Source organism: Bos indicus, chromosome 3, assembly GCF_029378745.1.
Source record: "Bos indicus isolate NIAB-ARS_2022 breed Sahiwal x Tharparkar chromosome 3, NIAB-ARS_B.indTharparkar_mat_pri_1.0, whole genome shotgun sequence".
NCBI classification, from domain to species: Eukaryota; Metazoa; Chordata; class Mammalia; order Artiodactyla; family Bovidae; genus Bos; species Bos indicus.
Window position 1 is genome coordinate 120,278,796 of NC_091762.1, and position 18,353 is coordinate 120,297,148.

Below are 18,353 nucleotides of genomic sequence, written 5' to 3' on the forward strand. Positions count from 1 at the left end.
TGGCAGGGGTCGGCACTGCAGATGCAAGCCGCTCTCATAGCTCTGCGGGGAGCCAGCTCACAGGCGCTCCAGGAGGGACAGAACCCTGGTTCCACACGAGCGGTTGGGGGGGTCAAGTCCATCCTCCCCCTCCCTCCGGCCATGCTCAGAGGCTGCCAGTGTGTCCCTCAGAAGACAGCCCCTCTGGTCCAAACTTCCCTAAGATCAGTCATGACATCAAAGTCACCTCCAAATCGCCTTTCTGTTCAGATCAAAGTCTGAGAGGAACGGAAGAGAGAGCGAGCCAGCTGTGCCTGTGTGGATGACACCATGCACTGCTGTGAGACAGGAGCCAGCCCAGGACGTCCGCCCGTGCGAGCTCACCTTCCGAGACCAGATACGGGGGGTTTATTGCGGCCTCCATGGTCTCCTCCAGCTCACAGAAGGGGTTCTCCTCGAAGATCAGCGTGTACAGCGTGACCCCCATGGACCACATCTCCAGCTCCGGCCCCCGGTACCTGCCAGAGGAAGAGGAGGCACTCGGGGCGCTGGGCCAGCCCCACAAGACAGCCAGGACCCCGCATGTCATCCAAGAGCAACCCCCAGCGAGACGCACCATACTCCTCGACCACGTCCGCCCCCCGCCAGCCACTGGGGATAAGACGACAAGCAGAGGCCCACTCAGCAGTGGAGAGACCAAGTCAGCAGGTGGCAAGGGGCTGAGCACAGTGTCCGCTGGGGAGCTTCCTGGAGGAGGAGGAGGGAACACCCAGGAGTGCAGGCAGTGCCAGGCCCCCAGGGACCTGGGGAGCCATGGCGGCTTCAGAGCAGGGCAGCCTGCCCTTCAGAAGAGACCTGAAGGAGCCCAGGGTGAGACTGGCACAGGCGAGCCTCTGTAAGGATGAAGCAAGCCCTCAGCAGCAGGAGGGAGGAGACGGTGGGGCGCGGAGTCCAGGCGGCCACCAGCTGGAGGAGCGGGCCTCGGGGATGGCGCCCCGGGGTGCTCTTGGTTCTCCTCTGTGCTTACAGATCCCCTCCTCCCAGCTACCATCCCTGGGCTCTGAGAGGCCGGCTCTCTGCCAGCCATCTGCATGGTTCAACCCTAATGCCCACAGCAGACCAGCAGGGTGAATCCACCTTTTCCTGCACAGAGGCCAGGCCCCACGCTGCCAGCGTGCTTGGTCCCTCATGTCTGGAGCTGTGGGTGGGGGCGGGGGCAGCCTGGGGAGCAGCTGTGTTCATCAGACAGGAGTGCAGATGCGGCAGCTGAGGGAGCTGGTGAGCAGAGGCCCAAGAGGAGCCTCTGCCTTCCAGGGGCCACAGAGGGCCAGGGACCCCAGGAGGCAGGAGCCGGGGGCAGGGGGCCAGGAGGCAACCATGAGGGCAGAGCTCAGGAAGTGAGAGGAAATGCCAGAACAAGAGAATGAGGCTTCAGCAGAAAGAGATGGCAAGGACGCTGGAGGCCAGGAGAGAACACCAGAGCGGAGCAGGAGTCGGCACTCCTGCTGTAAAGAGCCGGTGACGAGCGCAGGCGGGAGCCGCGCGGCCTCTGGACACTAACCCTCTCCGCCACAGCTGCACAGAAGCAGCCACAGACACCCGTGAGCCCACAGGCGCTGCCCTGGGCCGACAGGACTGTCCTTACGACAGCAGTGGAGGCCAGTCTCCCACCCAGGGATGGAAGGATGTGGAAACGAGAGGGAAGACACAGGCAGAACCTGCGGTGAAGGTCCTGGATGCTCTAACCACGAGCATGCCTGGGAGACTCGTCAGAGCCACGCTTCTCCAGAGGGCGTGTTAAAGAGACACAGTGAAACACCCGCAATCAGACCTGCCTGGAGCTCAGCTCATGCGGGTAAAGACCAGTTGCATTGCATGTGGACAAGACAGAAATCTACGCATTTGGGGCACAAACACTGAGCACCGTGTCCATGCTCAGAGGAGCCCTACAAGCCCTGAGCTCCGTCTCGACCTTCTCTCTCCTGAGCTCCCTGAGACTGGGCCCTGCCCCAGCTAGGCCCCCAGCACAGAGTTGGACCCGCTTCTCATCTCGGCAAGAGCAGGGGCTCGCCCCACGCCCAGCTGACATGGAGGCGAGCCGGTCAGCGCCAGCACCGCCAGCAGCAGTGGGTGAGCCCCAGCACGGGCCCTGCGTTGGCGCTTCATGCCTCACGCGGCCAGCCCAACCGCACACCAGCGCACTAGCCTGCTGGTGCTGGCATCAAAATAAACAACTAAAAAAATTCTCTTCATGCCTTTGAAGAGTCCCAAATTTGGGGACTCTTTATCTTCTCTTAACTTTTGATTATAGTGAACTCCAAACACAAAAGGTGAGAAGGCAGTCTAATGAACCCCTGGCTTCCCCGACTGAGCTTCCTTTTCCTGCCCACTGACCTCCCGAAGCATACTGTGTCACTCGGCACCCTCATCACACAGAGGCACAACCTGAAGCCGCTTCCCTCTGCTGCCGCGGAAGGTGTGAGCACAGGCTGCCCGCCCGGGACACCTACGGGTTCCCCATGAGGACCTCGGGCGCGCAGTACTCGATCGTCCCACAGAAGGTGTAGAAGAGCTTGCCCCGCTCCAGGTAGGCGGCCGAGCCAAAGTCGATGAGCTTGATGGAGAAGTCCTCGGCAATGACAATGTTCTCGTCCTTGATGTCCCGGTGGAGGATGCTCTCGGAGCGCAGGTACACCACGGCCGACACCAGCTGGAACAGGGGCCACCGTTGTGAAAAGGACACTGAACACAAGGCCTCAGAGAAAGAAAGAAGGTGAAGCCGACTCTGTGTGACCCCGTGGACTGTAGCCTGCCAGGCTCCTCCATCCCTGGGATTCTCCAGGCAAGGATACTGGAGTGGGTTGCCGTGCCCTCCTCCAGGGGATCTTCCCGATCCAGGGATCGAACCCGGGTCTCCCATGTTGCAGGAACTCTTTACTATCCGAGCCACCAGGCCTGCCCCTCGGCAAATCCCCAGGAACACCAGGCGGCACCGTCAGCGAGAGGGACCGCGTGTACGGCCCTGCGAGACCCACTCGCCTGCGCCTGTGCCCTTCCAGGGACGCCCCTCATAAACACTGTTTCTAAGGTCTCGGTCTGTGTGCCACCAGTGACCTCCCCGGCAGACATTCACTCACCCCACGACAGGCAGAACGATCGTCTAGGGAGGACAGACAGACGGCAGCAGAAGCCACAGGACGCGTGGTGGACGCTTGAATGAGTGTGGCCTGGGTTGTGTGGGCAGTGGCCCAGGAGAAGGCCCAGAGGGGCAGTGATTTCCCCAGAGCTCATCGGGCAACTTGAGCAGGGCTGGGAGCAGAAGCCCAGTATCCAGGCTGCAACTTCCAGGCTCTGGCAGCTTCTCAAAGAGCAGCGCAGAGTGGAGCCATGCTTTCCCCAACGCCTGTGGCCTTTCAGCGGTGCGGCCTCAAAAGAACTCCCGGGAAACGGGCAAGCGCATCAGTCTCCACTGTCTCCACTGCGAGAGGGTAGTTACTAGGATGTACTGCTGCCTGCCCACACGGCACGTGTAGTGTGGGGGATCAGTAGCAGTAGCACCTCAGTGAAGTTTAAGTAAAATTAGTAAGACTGCTGACCCCACTCACCACTCGGACACCAGCTGTACCGATGAGCACCGTGATTTCGTGGACACAGTCATTCAGATCGTTAGAGAAAATTTTACATTTACAAGTGAATATCTTTGAGTCAGAAGCAACAATTAATGGCAGACAAACTAAGCTGAATTAATTAACTTTAAATAAATAAAGAGGGCTTCTCCGATGGCTCACCAGATAAAGAATCTGCCTGCAATGCAGGGAACACAGGAGACACAGGTTCAATCTCTGGGTTGGAAAGATCCCCTGGAGAAGGAAATGGCAACCCACTGCAGTGCCCCTGCCTTAAAAATCCCAGGGACAGAGGAGCCTGCTGGGCTGCAGTCCAGTGGGTCGCAAAGACTAAGCACGAGCAAAACAGAGTTCTGTTGGCTCGGCCAGAATGAATGAATGAACATGTATTTACACACACACACACGCAGACGTGTGCACACCTGCACATCTGTGTATAGACGACGCGTGTGCATGTGCACGCGTAACACTGCACAGATGTGCGCACGCACACGGATGTCTGTGCTTACACATTCACACATACGCTCACACGTGTATGGACATCCACCGACATACACACAGGCACGTGTGCATATCAGGCCCAGGTGGGAAGCAGAAACCACGTGCTGCTCTGAATATGGACAACTTTGAGGGTTACTAATTGCAAAGCAGTAACAAGCCCGAATCGGGTGAGGAGCTGCTCACCACAGAGGAGAGCCGTGCACCGAGCAGACGCGACCCAGAGCTGGAGGCGACGCACACACTTGCACGCGACACTGCCGTTCTGTGGAGCCCCGAGTCCACGTTTACACGTGAAGCCCACTGTGCACACTGATTTACGAAAGGGCCAGGAGACTTATTGCAGAGTCAGCGGCGTCAGAGCCCTGAATGAACAGCAGTCAGGCAGCAGCTGTGGGTGACTCCACGTGTCATGTCACACGGAAACCTGTTTGCCATGAAGATTTCAGAAACAAACCTCCACCATCAAGTAAAGGAGATGCCTGTATAACCTTCCAGGGGAGGAAGACAGGGAGAGGTGGCATTCTTTGGGCAGAACTGTGATGACCAAAACTTACAAGTAGGTGCCTCAGAAATTTAATTTCAGAAATCCAGTAATTTCTGGGCATTCATAGCTTTGGGGAAGAAATACCAGTTCATGGAAGCTGTTATTAGAAACCAAGTCAGCTCCAGGAAACCAAGAGCAAACCTGTGAACTGGTCACATCCCCCCACCCCGCACCCCCTGGCATCCCTCCACCTTTTCCAGGGAGCAAAGAATCATCTGGAATGAAACTCCCACATTCCCCAAACCAAAGAACTGTTGTCTCCCCTGCCCCACCCCAACACCCAATTTCTCTTTCACAGGACACCTTTCTACTTAGTTGGCTACTCTCCCTTTCCAAAAAATAACAAACAGACTAAGATCAATACACGGACAGACACGAAAGAAACCAAGACAAATAACCGAGATGGCCAGAACCGCAATCTTTGCAGGTCTATTAACCGGGCAGCTACATCTACTCAGCACTTCCCGTGCGCCTGACTCGGGCGTGCTGCACGGGGGCCTCTGCACTCTCTGATTGAGCCCCAGCAGTCCTGTCAGACACTGGCTCGGGTGAGGCCCACGTACAAATGCGCAGGGTCTCCCCATGGCGGACAAAGACTCAGATCAGATGCACAGCCTGCAAGCCCAGCCCGAGAGCTGCACTGGTTCTTCTTTGAGGCTGGGTGGGGATCATGTGAATGTAAACACACTTTAATCTTCATCCCACATCCCTGGTCACCCCAGGGTGACGCCTGGCCTCACTCTTCCTCCCCAACCCCAACCTCACTCTCTCTACTTCAACAGTAGAATCCTCTTCTCGAAACACGTGTCCTACTCAGTAACACTCCCAAACCGGAGGCCGGGTCCAGCTTCACTGACTCTGGAGTCCTGGGCCCAGGCGGCCAGGCCCGGCCTTACCTGTCGAAAGATGTAGCTCGCCAGGGGCTCATCGAGGCTGGGATGGCGGTCAATGAATGCAAACAGGTCCAGGCCGGAGCCGTGCTTCTCCATTACCAGCTGAAAGAAGCCTTGGTTCTCAAACACGTCCAGCACCTGGAGAGAGAGACACGAGCTGGGTCCAGCCCTGCCGGGACACCTCCAAGGCAGTGCGCTCGGGCACGGACATGAGACGGCACCCCACCTTGATGATGTTGGCGTGCTCCACCTTGCACAGGATGGCGATCTCTAAAGTGACCTTCCCAAGCTTGGGGTCCTCAATCCAACAGTCCTCCAAAACCTTCTCCTTCTTTATGAACTTCACCACCACCTACGGGAGAGACGGGGTGTCACTGCAGCCCTTCCCACCGGCCCCCGGCAGCTGTGGAGCCTCCACTTCAACCTAACCCCACCTCCACCCCCAGGAGTCCTGGAACGTGGAAGAAGAAGCCTGATAACAACCGTCCAGCCTGAGGGGGCCAGGAGCAAGTCGGCAGCCAGCCGGAAGTCCCGAGTGGACCTGCGCGACCTGCACAGCGGCAGGATGGGGGTGATGGAGGACCCGGGGGGCTGATGGCAAGACCAGCGCTGGAGGTCTCCGAGTGGGTGTTCCTGGCAAGACCAGCGCTGAGGTCTCGGAGTGTGTGTTCCCCAGATACCCCACGTCACCCCAATTTCTCAACCGAGGACTGGATGTCCCAGCCAAGAAAATGAAATAAGAGGCCTGAGAACTGGAAAAAAAAGAACAAAAATGTCAATCATGTTGGTTTGGAGAACTAACCAAAGAGTTCCACAAGATGGGCGGACAGAAGACAAATACATGGAAAAAATGGTGTGCTGCGGCCACAAAAAAAGGAAGAGGAAGCCCACAGTGCCCGCTGGGTTGCTGATGCAGACCAAGAATGAGGTGACCGCCTGCGGATAAATAAAGATGGCAACAGAAACTTAACGAGTCAGCCAAGAAGCCCGTGACGCCAGAGCAGTGTGTTTAAACCTTAGGAGGTGTGAGCACACTCAGAAAACTCCACACGACACACCGCTCAGTGTTAAGTCACAGCTTAGAAACACACATTCAATCCAAGAAGCTAGAAAAAAGCAAAGTTTACACAAAGTACCAGAAAAGCAACATAAAGAAAAGAAACACTTGATGAAAAACATGAGCAATTCTCTGGCAAGTCCAGCAAAGAGGGGAAAATGTGCCACGAGAGTGAGGCGAGCAGGGGGAGCAGCTCTGGCCAGGAGCACCCGCAGACGCGACGGCACAGCGGCGCCAGCCACCACCGGCGTCCCGGGAGCACCCGCAGACGCGACGGCACGGCGCCAGCCACCACCACCGGCGTCCCGGGAGCACCCGCAGACGCGACGGCACGGCGCCAGCCACCACCGGCGTCCCGGGAGCACCCGCAGATGCGACGGCATGGCGCCAGCCACCACGGGCACCCCCAGCTCCGCGGGCCCCACACGACTAACGCGCAGAAAGGAAAAACACTCATCTACACATGAATGTAAATGAGAAAATCCCAGATAAAAACGTTAGCAAGCCAGGGGGCTTCCCTGGTGTCCTGGGGCTTAGACTCTGCACTCCCAATGCAGGGGGCCCGGGTTTGATCCCTGGTCAGGGAACTAGATACCACAAACTGTGACTAAAAGATCCCACGTGCTGCAACTAAGATCTGGAGCCGCCAAAAAATTATAAATATTAAAAAATATATATTAGCAAGCCAAGTTCAGCAACACACTAAAAAAATGTTATAAGGCAATAAAGGATTGAGTCTACGAATAAAAGTTGACTGTGGTTATTCACATGTTAATAAAAGAAACAAGAATATGATCACTGAATAGATGCTGAAAAGTCATTTGGCCTAAGTCAACATTTATTCCTTAAATCAAAAAAAAAGTGAACTGAAAATGAAATAGCCTCAAACAAAAAGTATCCATCAAGAGATGAAAGAGCCTCAAACAAAAGGTATCCATCGAGAAATGAAAGGAGTCACTGGAGTGGGCAGAGGCCCACCAGGAGGCTGGGCGGCATACCTGTTACTCCTCATGGCTCTGCGGGTCCAAGTCAAGGTGACAGCAGGAAGGAAAAGAAGGCGAGGAGATGAAACAATAGAGAAGGCAGCACAATCGTCAGTGCCAGCAGAGGACCAGACAGATTGACTCAAAATCTCTAAAACCAGCACGACTTTCAACAGACCCCCCTGCTGTCTGGCCAAGCCTACAGCCACGGCAGATTCCGGCAGCGACGAGAAGCGTGGCGACAGGTGCCACACGGGCCCTCCCAGGAAGCAGCGGGCCAGGCCCGGGACATCCAGGCAGCCTGGGGGTTTGCAGGGACAGGCAGCATGGTCAGCAAACGCCCCAGGCCTACCCACAATGGGACGGGGAGGGAGGGTGTGAGGTGCATCAGAGCCACCCCCCAGCACCCAGACCCCCCACCCCTCAGGAGCCCAGTACCTCCTTATTCGCCTCCTTGTCCACCGCTGTCCACACGAAGCCAAAGGCCCCGCTGCCGATCGGGCTGAGCGTGCTGTACTTAAGGGAGTACGCCCCCTCGCAGGCCGCCAGCCCCTCCAGCTCCACGGCCTTGGGGGGCTCCTCAAACCAGGGCTTGGTTCCAAGCACCTGTGACCACAAAGGCAAGTCTGAGGGGCCACACGCAGCACGCTGAAGGAGGGACAGCGGAGGCGGCCGCGGCCCCCTGCGCACAGTGGGCAGGGAGAGCGGCAGCCACTGCCCCGCCCACTCCTCGGGCCCCTGGGGTCCCCAGCCCGAGACTGCTCTCCAGAGGGCACACCCAGGGCGTCAGTGTGCCAGTCCAAACTGGCGCTCACCAGGCCCCACCGTGCACACGCAGCACGTGCAGACTTGGAAGCCACGTGCGGCTCGCGCCTCACCCAGGTCGGACAGCAGCGTGGGGAGCCACGCAGAGCCTCTCCCGCCCTGGAGGGCACGGGGCGCTGACGGGAGGGGCAGTGGACAGCAGGCGCCGTCCGCAGACACCCACCTCCCCCAGGCTGGCCGCAGACGGCTCGCAGGTGGAGTGGGCAGAGCTCGGCAGGCTGGCCAGCAGCAGGTGGGTGTGCAGGGCCGAGTCCAGGCGGCCGTGCCGCAGGTCCTTCACGAGCCAGCAGCAGAAGAGGGCGGCCGGGCCCTGGAGCTCCACGCGCCGCACCTCGTACTGCACACCTGCGGAGGGCGGTGAGACCAGGCCCCACTGAGCCCCACAGCCGTGGTGAGGCCCGGCCACAGAAAGGCGTGGTGAGGCCGGCGGCCGCACCTCCCCGGCACAAGGCCAGGGGCAGCCAGAGGCCAAGCGACTCTGGGGACCTGCCCCCAGCCACCAATGCAGATGAGCCTAAAGAAGCTGCCCCAGCACCCTCCACGCACACACACAGGTGCGCCCGCTCTGCACACTGTGCCCACCACAGCACCCAGCGGGCACAGGTGCTCGTTGACACAGCCTCCTGGGGACACAGCAAAGCAAATGTGACTATCTTCTTCCTGGCAGGGGGTTTACAGGTTCTTTTACTTTCTTCTTTTTAGTCTTTTATTTCTAGTATTTCTGGAAATAACATATATTACTCGTGAAACTCTTTTAAGGTTAGGAAAAAAGCCCTGTAGTCAATGCCAGGAAACTGGCAGTGAGGAAAACAACGGGCTGAAATGCAGCACCGCTGGGAAATTAGGGAAATAAAAGCGACAAGCCAAGGGCTGACCGCCAGCCCCGGAGCGGGGGTTCCGGGCGGGCAGCCTCCTTGCACACGGACCACATGCAGATGTGAAATCCCACACGTGCAAACCTCACCCAGAATGTCAGAAGACAGTGTGGAGAGCCACACAGACGCTCTCCCGACCCCGGAGGGGCGCGGTGCTCACCCAGACCTGGCTGCCCCTGAAGCCCGACAGCGTGTGGCGACCCAAGCCCCGCCTCCCCTCCCGGCAGGACTGCCGAGGCCGGGGCTCTGGGACCCCACGCCCTGCTGCACCGCACACAGCGGCCTGGACCCCAGGCTGCCCCCAGCACACGTGCTTGAGGTCCTAACTTTCAAGAGGCAAACTATAACTTCAGGTTCTTTTCTTAATATAATTCATCATTTCTGCCACACTATTCCGGGGGTGAAGCCCTCCAAGACACCAGGATGAGGAGGCCCCCCAGCCCCACAGAGCCCACTCTGGGGGCAGCAGGAGACCAGGCCCCGCTGGCCCCACCCGGCCGCACATACTCAGCTGCGAGCCGTCGCGGTGGCGGCAGCTCCCTGTGTAGATGCCCTCCTGGATCTCCGGCTGCAGGTCAGCCGCCCTGAGGGGTGCAGGGCCGGGGCCCTCGGCTCTCACGGGCGTGGAGGTGACCTGGAGGCTCAGCCCAGGCGCCTCCAACGGGCACTCGTCCTCAGGGCCGGCTCCCGGCACGGGGAGGACGCAGCTCGGGCTGTCGAGGCCGTTCACATCCCGGTGCTCGGAGGACACCAGACAGGTCTGGGACGGCTCTGTCTCCTCCAGGCCCACGCGGCTCTCACGGAAGCGCCGGCCCCCACCCAGATCAACACAGGTGCCAGTCAGCAGCAGCAGCTCCCGGTCGTCCAGCACATCTGACCGCTGCCTGGGCAGGGCACCCACGTCCGCGTCCGAGCCCACCAGCGAAGGCGAGGGTGTGCCCCCGAGTTCAGATGTGGCACACGAACAGTTGGAAGAAGTTCGGTCTGTCCAGTCCCTGAAAACAAGCTCCTTGAGGTTCCAGGAAAACGAATTCTCGCTAGCTTCTGTGACCTCCACAGCCTCAAGGGCGCCGGGCAGGTCGGTGGCCAGGGCGTAGCAGGCCGAGGAGCTGCCCGAGCGGCCACCCCGTGGGTCTGTGGCTCTCAGGTCTGACAAGGAGGCAGGGGCAGAGGGCGGGGGCTGCCCCATCAGGACCAGCTCAGCGTAGGAGACGCCCCACGGCCCCGCCAGGCTCGAGGCGGACAGCTGCTCCTTTATCAGGCACGTGTGCAGCTCCTCCCTGTCCTGCTGTGCCCCCAGCCAGGGCTCGTCCAAAGGTGGCGTCGAGAACAAGAGCTGCAGCGTCCCTGGGGCGCTGGGGGCCGAGCGCGGGCTTCCCGGCAGCACGCTCTGCTCCCCCTCGGGGTCCTGCCCGGCCAGATGACCCTCGGTGTGGGGCGCGGCCGTGGCAGCGTCAGGGCCCTGGCCTGACTCGCTGGTGCCACCCCGCCCCTCCCGCACCTCCTGACATGGGCCATGCGTCTTGTCCCCACCACTCCTGTCTGCCCCGGGGATGGCAGCTTCGGAGTCTTCCTGGGAAGTAGATGGCTTCGTGTCCCCCAGCTCAGATCGACTCCCCGGCTGAAGGCCCCAGCTGAGGAGCTCTGCTGTCACCGGCTGCTCTTGCTCTGAGACAGAGCGCTGCTGGCCCTCGGGTGACGATGAGCCGCTGCGGGCGGGTGGGCCTCCCTCGGGCACGTCTCGCGGGCGCTCGGGCGGTGACTGGCTTCCTTCTGGGATGCTGTCCCCCCTGCGGGTTGTGACGCAGGACGACACAGTCACTTAGGAGCCACAGAGGTCACACGGACTCCCCCTCCAGCAGAGACGAGCACAAAGTGATTACCACCATGAACAGGACAGGAGAGAAGGTGAATTTCTATGACAAAGTTAAAAAAATGAAACACCAAGTCACATGTTCTCCAGACAAATCCACACTCAGCAGTGACTCACCCAGGCTCAGTCGGAGCGCTAGGACCCTGTGCTCAAGGCTGCGGTCCCCACGCTCACCGGGCCCGAGGGTGGTCAGGCTCCCAGCGCGGCGGGAGTTAAGGGGAGAAAGGGGAGGAACCATGACAGCTACGAATGCCACCAGATCCACAGCGCAGAGCGGGAGAGGGAGAGGAGTCGGGGCTGGGAGAGCTGGGTGCAGGGTCCTGGGAGCCAGAGCACAGAGCCCCCGGCACGCTGGGGATGGGGTACCACAGAGGAAGAGGCCACCGCAGCCCCAGGTGACTGCGGAGCCACGGACAGGGGCCCATCCCGGCCACTAACACCCACATGGCACAGTGCTGGGTGCTGCCCTGGGTCAGCCCAGGCTGGACAGTGGCCCCGAGGGCAACAGAGTGGCCGTGCCTGGCCTGGCTGGGGGACAGGCGTGCAGCAATGGGTAAGCATTGCAGCAGAGGGCCAAGAAGAGGCACCGAGAGGCAGGCCCCGCTCAAGGACCTCGGCAGTGGAGGCGGCTATGAGCGGGATTCCAAGGACCTGCAGGACTCTCCAGGGGAACCAAGGAGCGAGGGGCCCTCCCCTCCTTGCCCTGTGCGTGTGAGCACTCAGCCAGGACTGATGGGTCCACGCTGCTGCAACCACCGAAGCGAAGCCAGAAGCCAGGGCTGGACGCAAGCGGCAGGGGCTGCGTCTGCGGGCCGTGGCGCCGCTCGAGGGGCAGGCTTGCCCCGGGGACGCACGGTGCCTCCAGCACGTGCACACGTGTGGGAGGGCGTGTCCGAGCACACACGTCTGTGTAGCGAGGGCTCAGCCTCCAGGGCACGGGAGGTGGTCTGGGGGAGAGCTGGGGCACTTTTGCTGCTCACCGTTATGCTTCAGTACTTAAACACACACATTCACACAGCACGGGTTTAAAACATCATTTCAAGACAACTTGAAACCTGTGCGGTGTCAATAAGCCTCACACAATGGCTAGCAAAAGAAGCCAGAGACGAGGAAGTGCATCCGGTCAGGTTCAGGACAGGCCCTGCTGACCTGCGTCCTGACCCCGGGGCAGCGAGGGGCACCATGCGGAGCGGGAGCAGGCCTCCCAGGGGCAGAGGAGAAGACCCAGCGAGGCGGGCGCGTTGCTGCCACTCAGTCTCAAAGGGATTTTTCAAAACGAGAACCTGGCTGAGAACACAGAAGCGCTGCGCAGCAGGACTGTGACCACTGAACAAGCGGGTCTCACTCCTACTTTCCTGAGCTTTCCAAACTGAGCCCTGCTCCTCTAGATGGAATACTGTGTTGTTTAAAAACACACAGCAAACAGGGTCAAGGGGTTTTCCAAATGAGGAAGTTATGCTGGGACCAGTTCGCTGGACCCTGACTAAACGCTTCCTTCCCCGTAAAGCAGGCGGCGGCACGGCCATGTGGGGCACCGGTGCCACCTCCGGCGCCCAGAGCACCTCCCCTCCCCTCCCGCGCGCACCTCCCCTCCCTCGGAGGGCTCACCCCGGCGGGCAGGCGGGAAGGGGGCCTCCGGGGGCCGTGGGGCACGTGTCCTGGCTCTCCGCTGGCTCTGGGGTCTCGGTGTCCACCTTTGCATCTGGCAAAAAAGAGTGTTTCCCACTGGCTAGCGCATGCCACTGAAAGCCTCCTCCTGTGCGCTGGGCAGGGGCAGAAGTGCTGCCAGGCCCACGCCCACAGCACAACCCTGGCTCCCAGCCCAGGCCTGGGCCTCTCACTGCTGACAGCCCCCAGGAGCTCCACTCTCTGACTCCGGGAGAGAACCAGAGGCCTGCGGCCTGAGGCTGCGCCTCTCCTCAGGGCTGCTGGCCTCCCTGCCATGCCCAGCCTGCTCCCTTGCCCAGGAGGCCGCCCGCTCCTTCTGGCCTGAGGGCCCGAGGAGGCACAGCCTCCCCAGCTCTGTCTCCCTCTGGAGTGTGGAGTCTTCTCTGCCTCATTGCTATGCTTATGCCACCTGGCTCTGCCCAGGCTCCAGAGGCCAGATAGAGTGCCAGCCTACAGCAGGGCTGGGGCACCGCAGTGACTGGGCTGGCAGGGGCGCGATGTCCGTGCTGCGCAGCAGCCTGCACGGGGGAGGCGCCTGGGAAGAGCCCGGCCCCTGCGGGCAGGAGTGGCGGACAGGCACCACGGGCAAGCATGCGATGCCCACAGGCCCACCATCAGACCGTGAGGGCAGAGCTCCTGTGACGCTGCCCGCCCACCTCCTACAAAGAGCACGAGTCACACACACATTGAAAGAACTTAGATTCTGGAAAAAGAGAAAAGGGTATCAGTGACAGAGAAAAAAAACAGACGAAAAAAGGAGTCTTTGCAGATAGAAAACCCCAGGTACAATGAAGGAAATCCCACGTTAAGAACAGGGGTCACTCAAAGAGAGTCAGCAGCCTGACAAAGCATCTATTAAAGAACTGGACCCAGGGCCATCGTTGCTGTCCAGCGGTGGACGTCTGCTCTTTCAAAGCAGGGGGGTGGGTTTACCCCCACAAGGGAGCGAGAGCCACACGCCACAGACCAGCTAAGGCCACGAGCACAGCTGCTGGACCTGTGCACACTGGGGCGGAGTGCACGGGGGGGAGGCCGGGAGCTCGGAGGTGCTGCATGACACGGGAGATACCCCAACACCACCCGAGCACGACAAACACCATCTGACAGTGAGACACCCCAACACCAACCAAGCACGACAAACACACCTGACAGGGAGACACCCCAACACCACCCGAGCACGACAAAAACCATCTGACAGGGAGACACCCCAACACCAACCAAGCACGACAAACACCATCTGACAGGGAGACACCCCAACACCACCCGAGCACAACAAACACACCTGACGGGGAGACACCCCAACACCACCCGAGCACGACAAACACACCTGACGGGGAGACACCCCAACACCACCCGAGCACAACAAACACCATCTGACAGGGAGACACCCCAACACCAACCAAGCACGATAAACACCATCTGACAGGGAGACACCCCAACACCACCCGAGCACGACAAACACACCTGACGGGGAGATACCCCAACACCACCCGAGCACGACAAACACCATCTGACAGGGAGACACCCCAACACCACCCGAGCACGACAAACACACCTGACAGGGAGACACCCCAACACCACCCGAGCACGACAAACACACCTGACGGGGAGAGCTCACGTCCCATCAGACTCACACAGTCACACCTAAGGCCTGACACACACCATCTGACAGGGAGCACTCACGTCCCGTCGACACCACAGTCACATTTCCCCTCCCTGACTGTATTAAATCCACTGGTGTTTCCTCCAAGTCCAGGTCTTTCCACAGACTCGCCCTCAGGTGACAGCACCCAGGGCGCCAGCCTGGGAGGGCCCCCGAGCCGACACCAGGGCGCCTGGTCGAGCCTCCTGGAGTGGAAGTGAGCTCCCTGGAGGCTGCCGGAGCCTCCGCTGGGCCTCTGCTTCCCGGGGCTCCACCTGCAGAAGCCCCGCACCGCGCCCCTCACACGGTCTCACGGCGTCACGGTGTGGACTCGGGGCTTTTATTGGAGTCATCCTAAATGTTCAGTTAAAAGCACTGGAAGGCCTCCCTCGTGGCTCAGGGTAAGGAATCCGTCTGCCCGTGTAAGAGACGCAGACTCAGTCCCTGGTCTGGGATGAGCCCGCGTGCCGAGGGCGGTGAGGCCGGGCACCACTGCTGCTGAGCCTGCGATCTAGATCCCGCGAGCCGCAGCCAGAGCCACGAGCCTCAGCCACTGGAGCCCAGGCACCCGAGAGCCACTGCTCCCCAGCAGAGGCCACTGCAGCGAGAAGCCCTCCACCTTGACTAGAGAGGCGCCTCCGCTCTCCACAGCTAGAGAAAAGCCTGCCCAGCGACAAAGACCCTGCACAGCTAAAAATAAGTAAGTAAATTAGAGGAAAAAAAAAAAAAAACACTGGGAATAGACAAAACTAAACAAATCCTACAAGACTGCTGCCTCAGGGATGGACCTGACGTCAGTCCCGCCTTCGGCTGCTTACAGAAAGCTGCGTCACTTACTCGCACAGCAAGACTGCCAACCAGCTGTGCCGCCGGGCGCAGGCACACGTGACTCACTTGGGCATCTCCCCTCCTGCGCTCTGCGCCAACACAGCCGTGAGATCCACGCAAGCGCCCCATCCCCTGGGGACGTGGAAGGCCCACAAGAGACAGAGAAGACCACCAAGTCCACAGAGCAGGGTCCCCACGCCACCACTGCCCCCATCACGCCCACGCCCACCCCCAGCTCCAGCTCCTCTCCCGTGCAGAGGGTGGCCCAGGAGGAGGAGGGGCTGTTCTCACCCTGGGCTGTGCCCGCAGGCTCGTCCCCCGTGCTGACCCCAGGCCCACTCTGGCTGCCAGCGTCCAGGCAGCTGGCCAGGTCCCGCAGAGGGAAGGAGCTGTCGTAGGCAAGGTCCATGTGGTGGTAGAAACCGGGAATCAGGAAGGTGATGTTCTAGGGACAAAGGGTGCTTCAGAACTCGGCAAGGCCCCGCCTGGGCAGAGAGCAGAGGACGCGAGCAGGCCCGGACGGGGTCAGAACGACCCCAGGTCAGGATGCAAGGCCCGGACGGGATCAGAACGACCCCGGGTCAGGACGCGAGCAGGCCCGGACGGGGTCAGAACAACCCCGGGTCAGGACGCGAGCAGGCCCGGACGGGGTCCGAACGACCCCGGGTCAGGATGCAAGCAGGCCCGGACGGGGTCCAGGACGGCCCCGGGTCAGGACGTGAGCAGGTCCAGAATGCCCCCGGGTTAGGACGTGAGCAGGCCCGGACAGGGTCCGGGACGACCCCAGGTCAGGATGCGAGCAGGCCCGGATGGTGTCCAGGACGGCCCCGGGTCAGGCTCCTCTCGGCAGGTCCGAGCACCCCCAACGCCCACCATGGAAATCGTAACTAGTTCCTCTTTCCCTTAGCAAACCCTAAGCAGCCTGCATTCACGGACTCCCTGCAAGGACTCGGTGTCCCCACGTTCCTGTGGGATGCCCTTGTCCAGAAAGTACTCCAACTATGTGGTCGCTGACTTCAATTGAACTGTTTCATTTAATTCAAACTAGCATTTCTATTAGAAAACAGGGAAGGATCTCTTTTGAGGCTCTGCTTAAAGTTCTGGCTGGCTGGCTGGCGTGCAGTGCTGGCCCCAGCAAGGGTGGCGAGAGGCGATGGCTGCCCATGGGCATCGAGGTGCTCAGTGGAAGGCATGGGGGAGCCCAGGCCAGCACCCACCTCAAGAGCCGGGCCAGCCAGGCGTGGGGCCAGGGGCAGGGGCTGCTCAGGTGCCGAGTGACACAGCATACATACAGCAGCCTTTCCCTCCAGTGTGAACCACCCCTCCACCAAGTGGGGGCCCATGCCCCTCCCCAGAAGCCCTGGAGGACCACCGAGACCACCAGGGAGGCCCCCTCAGGTGGCCTGACAGGCTCGCCTACCCGCAGAGCCCAGCCCAGCCCAAGAAAGAGGTTACAGAGACGCCCCCTCCGAGCCGACCCACCGCCACCCCCGGATGGTGGGAGGAGGCATGCAGGCTGTGACACCACCCTGCAGGAACTCAGGCCAGACCTCGTGTGGGACAGGCTTTTGGGCAGAGCCCCTTCCCTCTCCTGGGGGGCACCAGGCACGCAAGGGCTCTGTCGGAGGTCCAGACAAACGGGCACAGGTGGGGCGTGGGGCCAAGGCAGAGGTCCCGCTCTCTGGGCCCAAGTCCCCAGGGAAGCCGGCCACTGCAGCAGCAGGCAGGGCGCACAGGCCTGAGGGGGTCACGCCCGGCCCCCAGCCCACCTTGCCCAGGAGCTCAGCCTTTCCGTAACCAAACAGCATGAGGGCAAAGCTGTGGTTGATGCCGTAGATGGTCCCGTCCGGCAGGAGCGTGATGAGCCCACTGATGGTGGAGAACACCCAGATGGATGCTGAGTAGCCCCCGCCAGGGGCCGCCTCGCCATCTGTAGCCTCCTCGCTGCCCGGCTGGGACTTCAGCTTCAGGCTCACAGGGAAGGTGGCTCCATCCCTGGCTCTTCCGACGGATCTCTGAATCTTGAGGTGCTGGAAGAAAGACACGCCACTGTGCCCACCGCGGCACCTCCGGTGGCCCAAGCTGTGAGGCTTTGCTGCTCGGCGGGCGCCCCCGGGACACCCACCCTCCACCCTGCTCTTCCTGCCTCATCTCCCCACCACCCCACCCCAACCCTAGGCATGGCAGAGGCCTGACCAAGAGCCGTGGCTGGGCTGGGACCCAAGCCAGCACGGCCGCTTCCCACTCCAGAACAACCCGAACACGGTGCACACGGGCCATCCAGCCACGCGCCAGGACCAGCCTGGCCCCTCTCCCAACCCTGCAGGAAGCGAGTGCCTGCCCACTCCCCACCTGGACCACCAGGCCCCAGCACCCGCCTCTGCAGGCGGGGGGCAGGGGCTCCCCAGACTGCTGGCCTCCAGGTGGTCTGTCCATCTCCACTCTGCCTCCACGGCCCCCATCATCCACACAGCCAAGTCCTCCATCGTGTTTCTCTGCTTTAAATGCTCAGAACCTGTCTGCTCTCCTGAGCAAATCCCACAAGAGCAGTGTGTAACAGGCTTTCCTGGTCAGCTCCTTGCTGCTCTAGAGACGGCCGGTCCCCAGGCCTGTGTCTACCCCTCTCCCAGTGCTGCCTGCCTCCTTTTTAAGGGTTCCCCGCAAGATCTGCAGAGGCCCGAGGCCCGAACATGGGGGAGCTCCCTGCACCAGCCCCGCATCCTGACCAAGGGCGGAATCAAGACCCCAGGCTTCCCCTGGTAAGACCCCGGGCCCCGGTGAGCCCTGAGGAAAGAGGGCACAGCCTCTTTTGCGGCAGAGGTGGCAGGTGGATCCAGCACGGAGCTGCTGGGAGCGTGCCTGCACACGCCTACTGGTGCACACGCACGCGCGCGCCTCCTGGCACACACAGACACGCGCCTCCTGGCACGCTCACCTCCTCTGGATGTGTGCCTGGGGTGGGACACAAGCGTGCTTACGTTCAGAGTTAAGCAAGGGCTTCCCAGGCGGCGCTGGGAACCTGCCTGCCAATGCAGGAGCCAGAAGAGACGTGGGTTCGA

General features: G+C 60.9%; 1 protein-coding gene across 4 annotated transcripts in view; it reads right to left on the reverse strand.

Moving 5' to 3' along the window:
- The window catches only part of PASK (PAS domain containing serine/threonine kinase), a 33,878-nt gene that overhangs the window by 2,487 nt on the left and 13,038 nt on the right, over positions 1–18,353 (reverse strand). For 3 of the 4 annotated variants that reach the window (XM_019958049.2, XM_070787073.1, XM_019958048.2), the window contains exons 7-16: positions 17,064–17,324; positions 15,586–15,739; positions 12,765–12,858; positions 9,791–11,073; positions 8,572–8,753; positions 8,022–8,189; positions 5,770–5,895; positions 5,547–5,681; positions 2,490–2,689; positions 364–497 (exon numbers count right to left, since the gene is read on the reverse strand). In XM_019958049.2, coding sequence (XP_019813608.2) covers positions 364–497; positions 2,490–2,689; positions 5,547–5,681; positions 5,770–5,895; positions 8,022–8,189; positions 8,572–8,753; positions 9,791–11,073; positions 12,765–12,858; positions 15,586–15,739; positions 17,064–17,324 — 2,737 coding nt within the window. Of the gene's footprint in view, positions 1–363; positions 498–2,489; positions 2,690–2,924; positions 4,531–5,546; positions 5,682–5,769; positions 5,896–8,021; positions 8,190–8,571; positions 8,754–9,790; positions 11,074–12,764; positions 12,859–15,585; positions 15,740–17,063; positions 17,325–18,353 lie in introns of those variants that run through there. The other variant, XM_019958051.2, reaches the window with a different exon arrangement.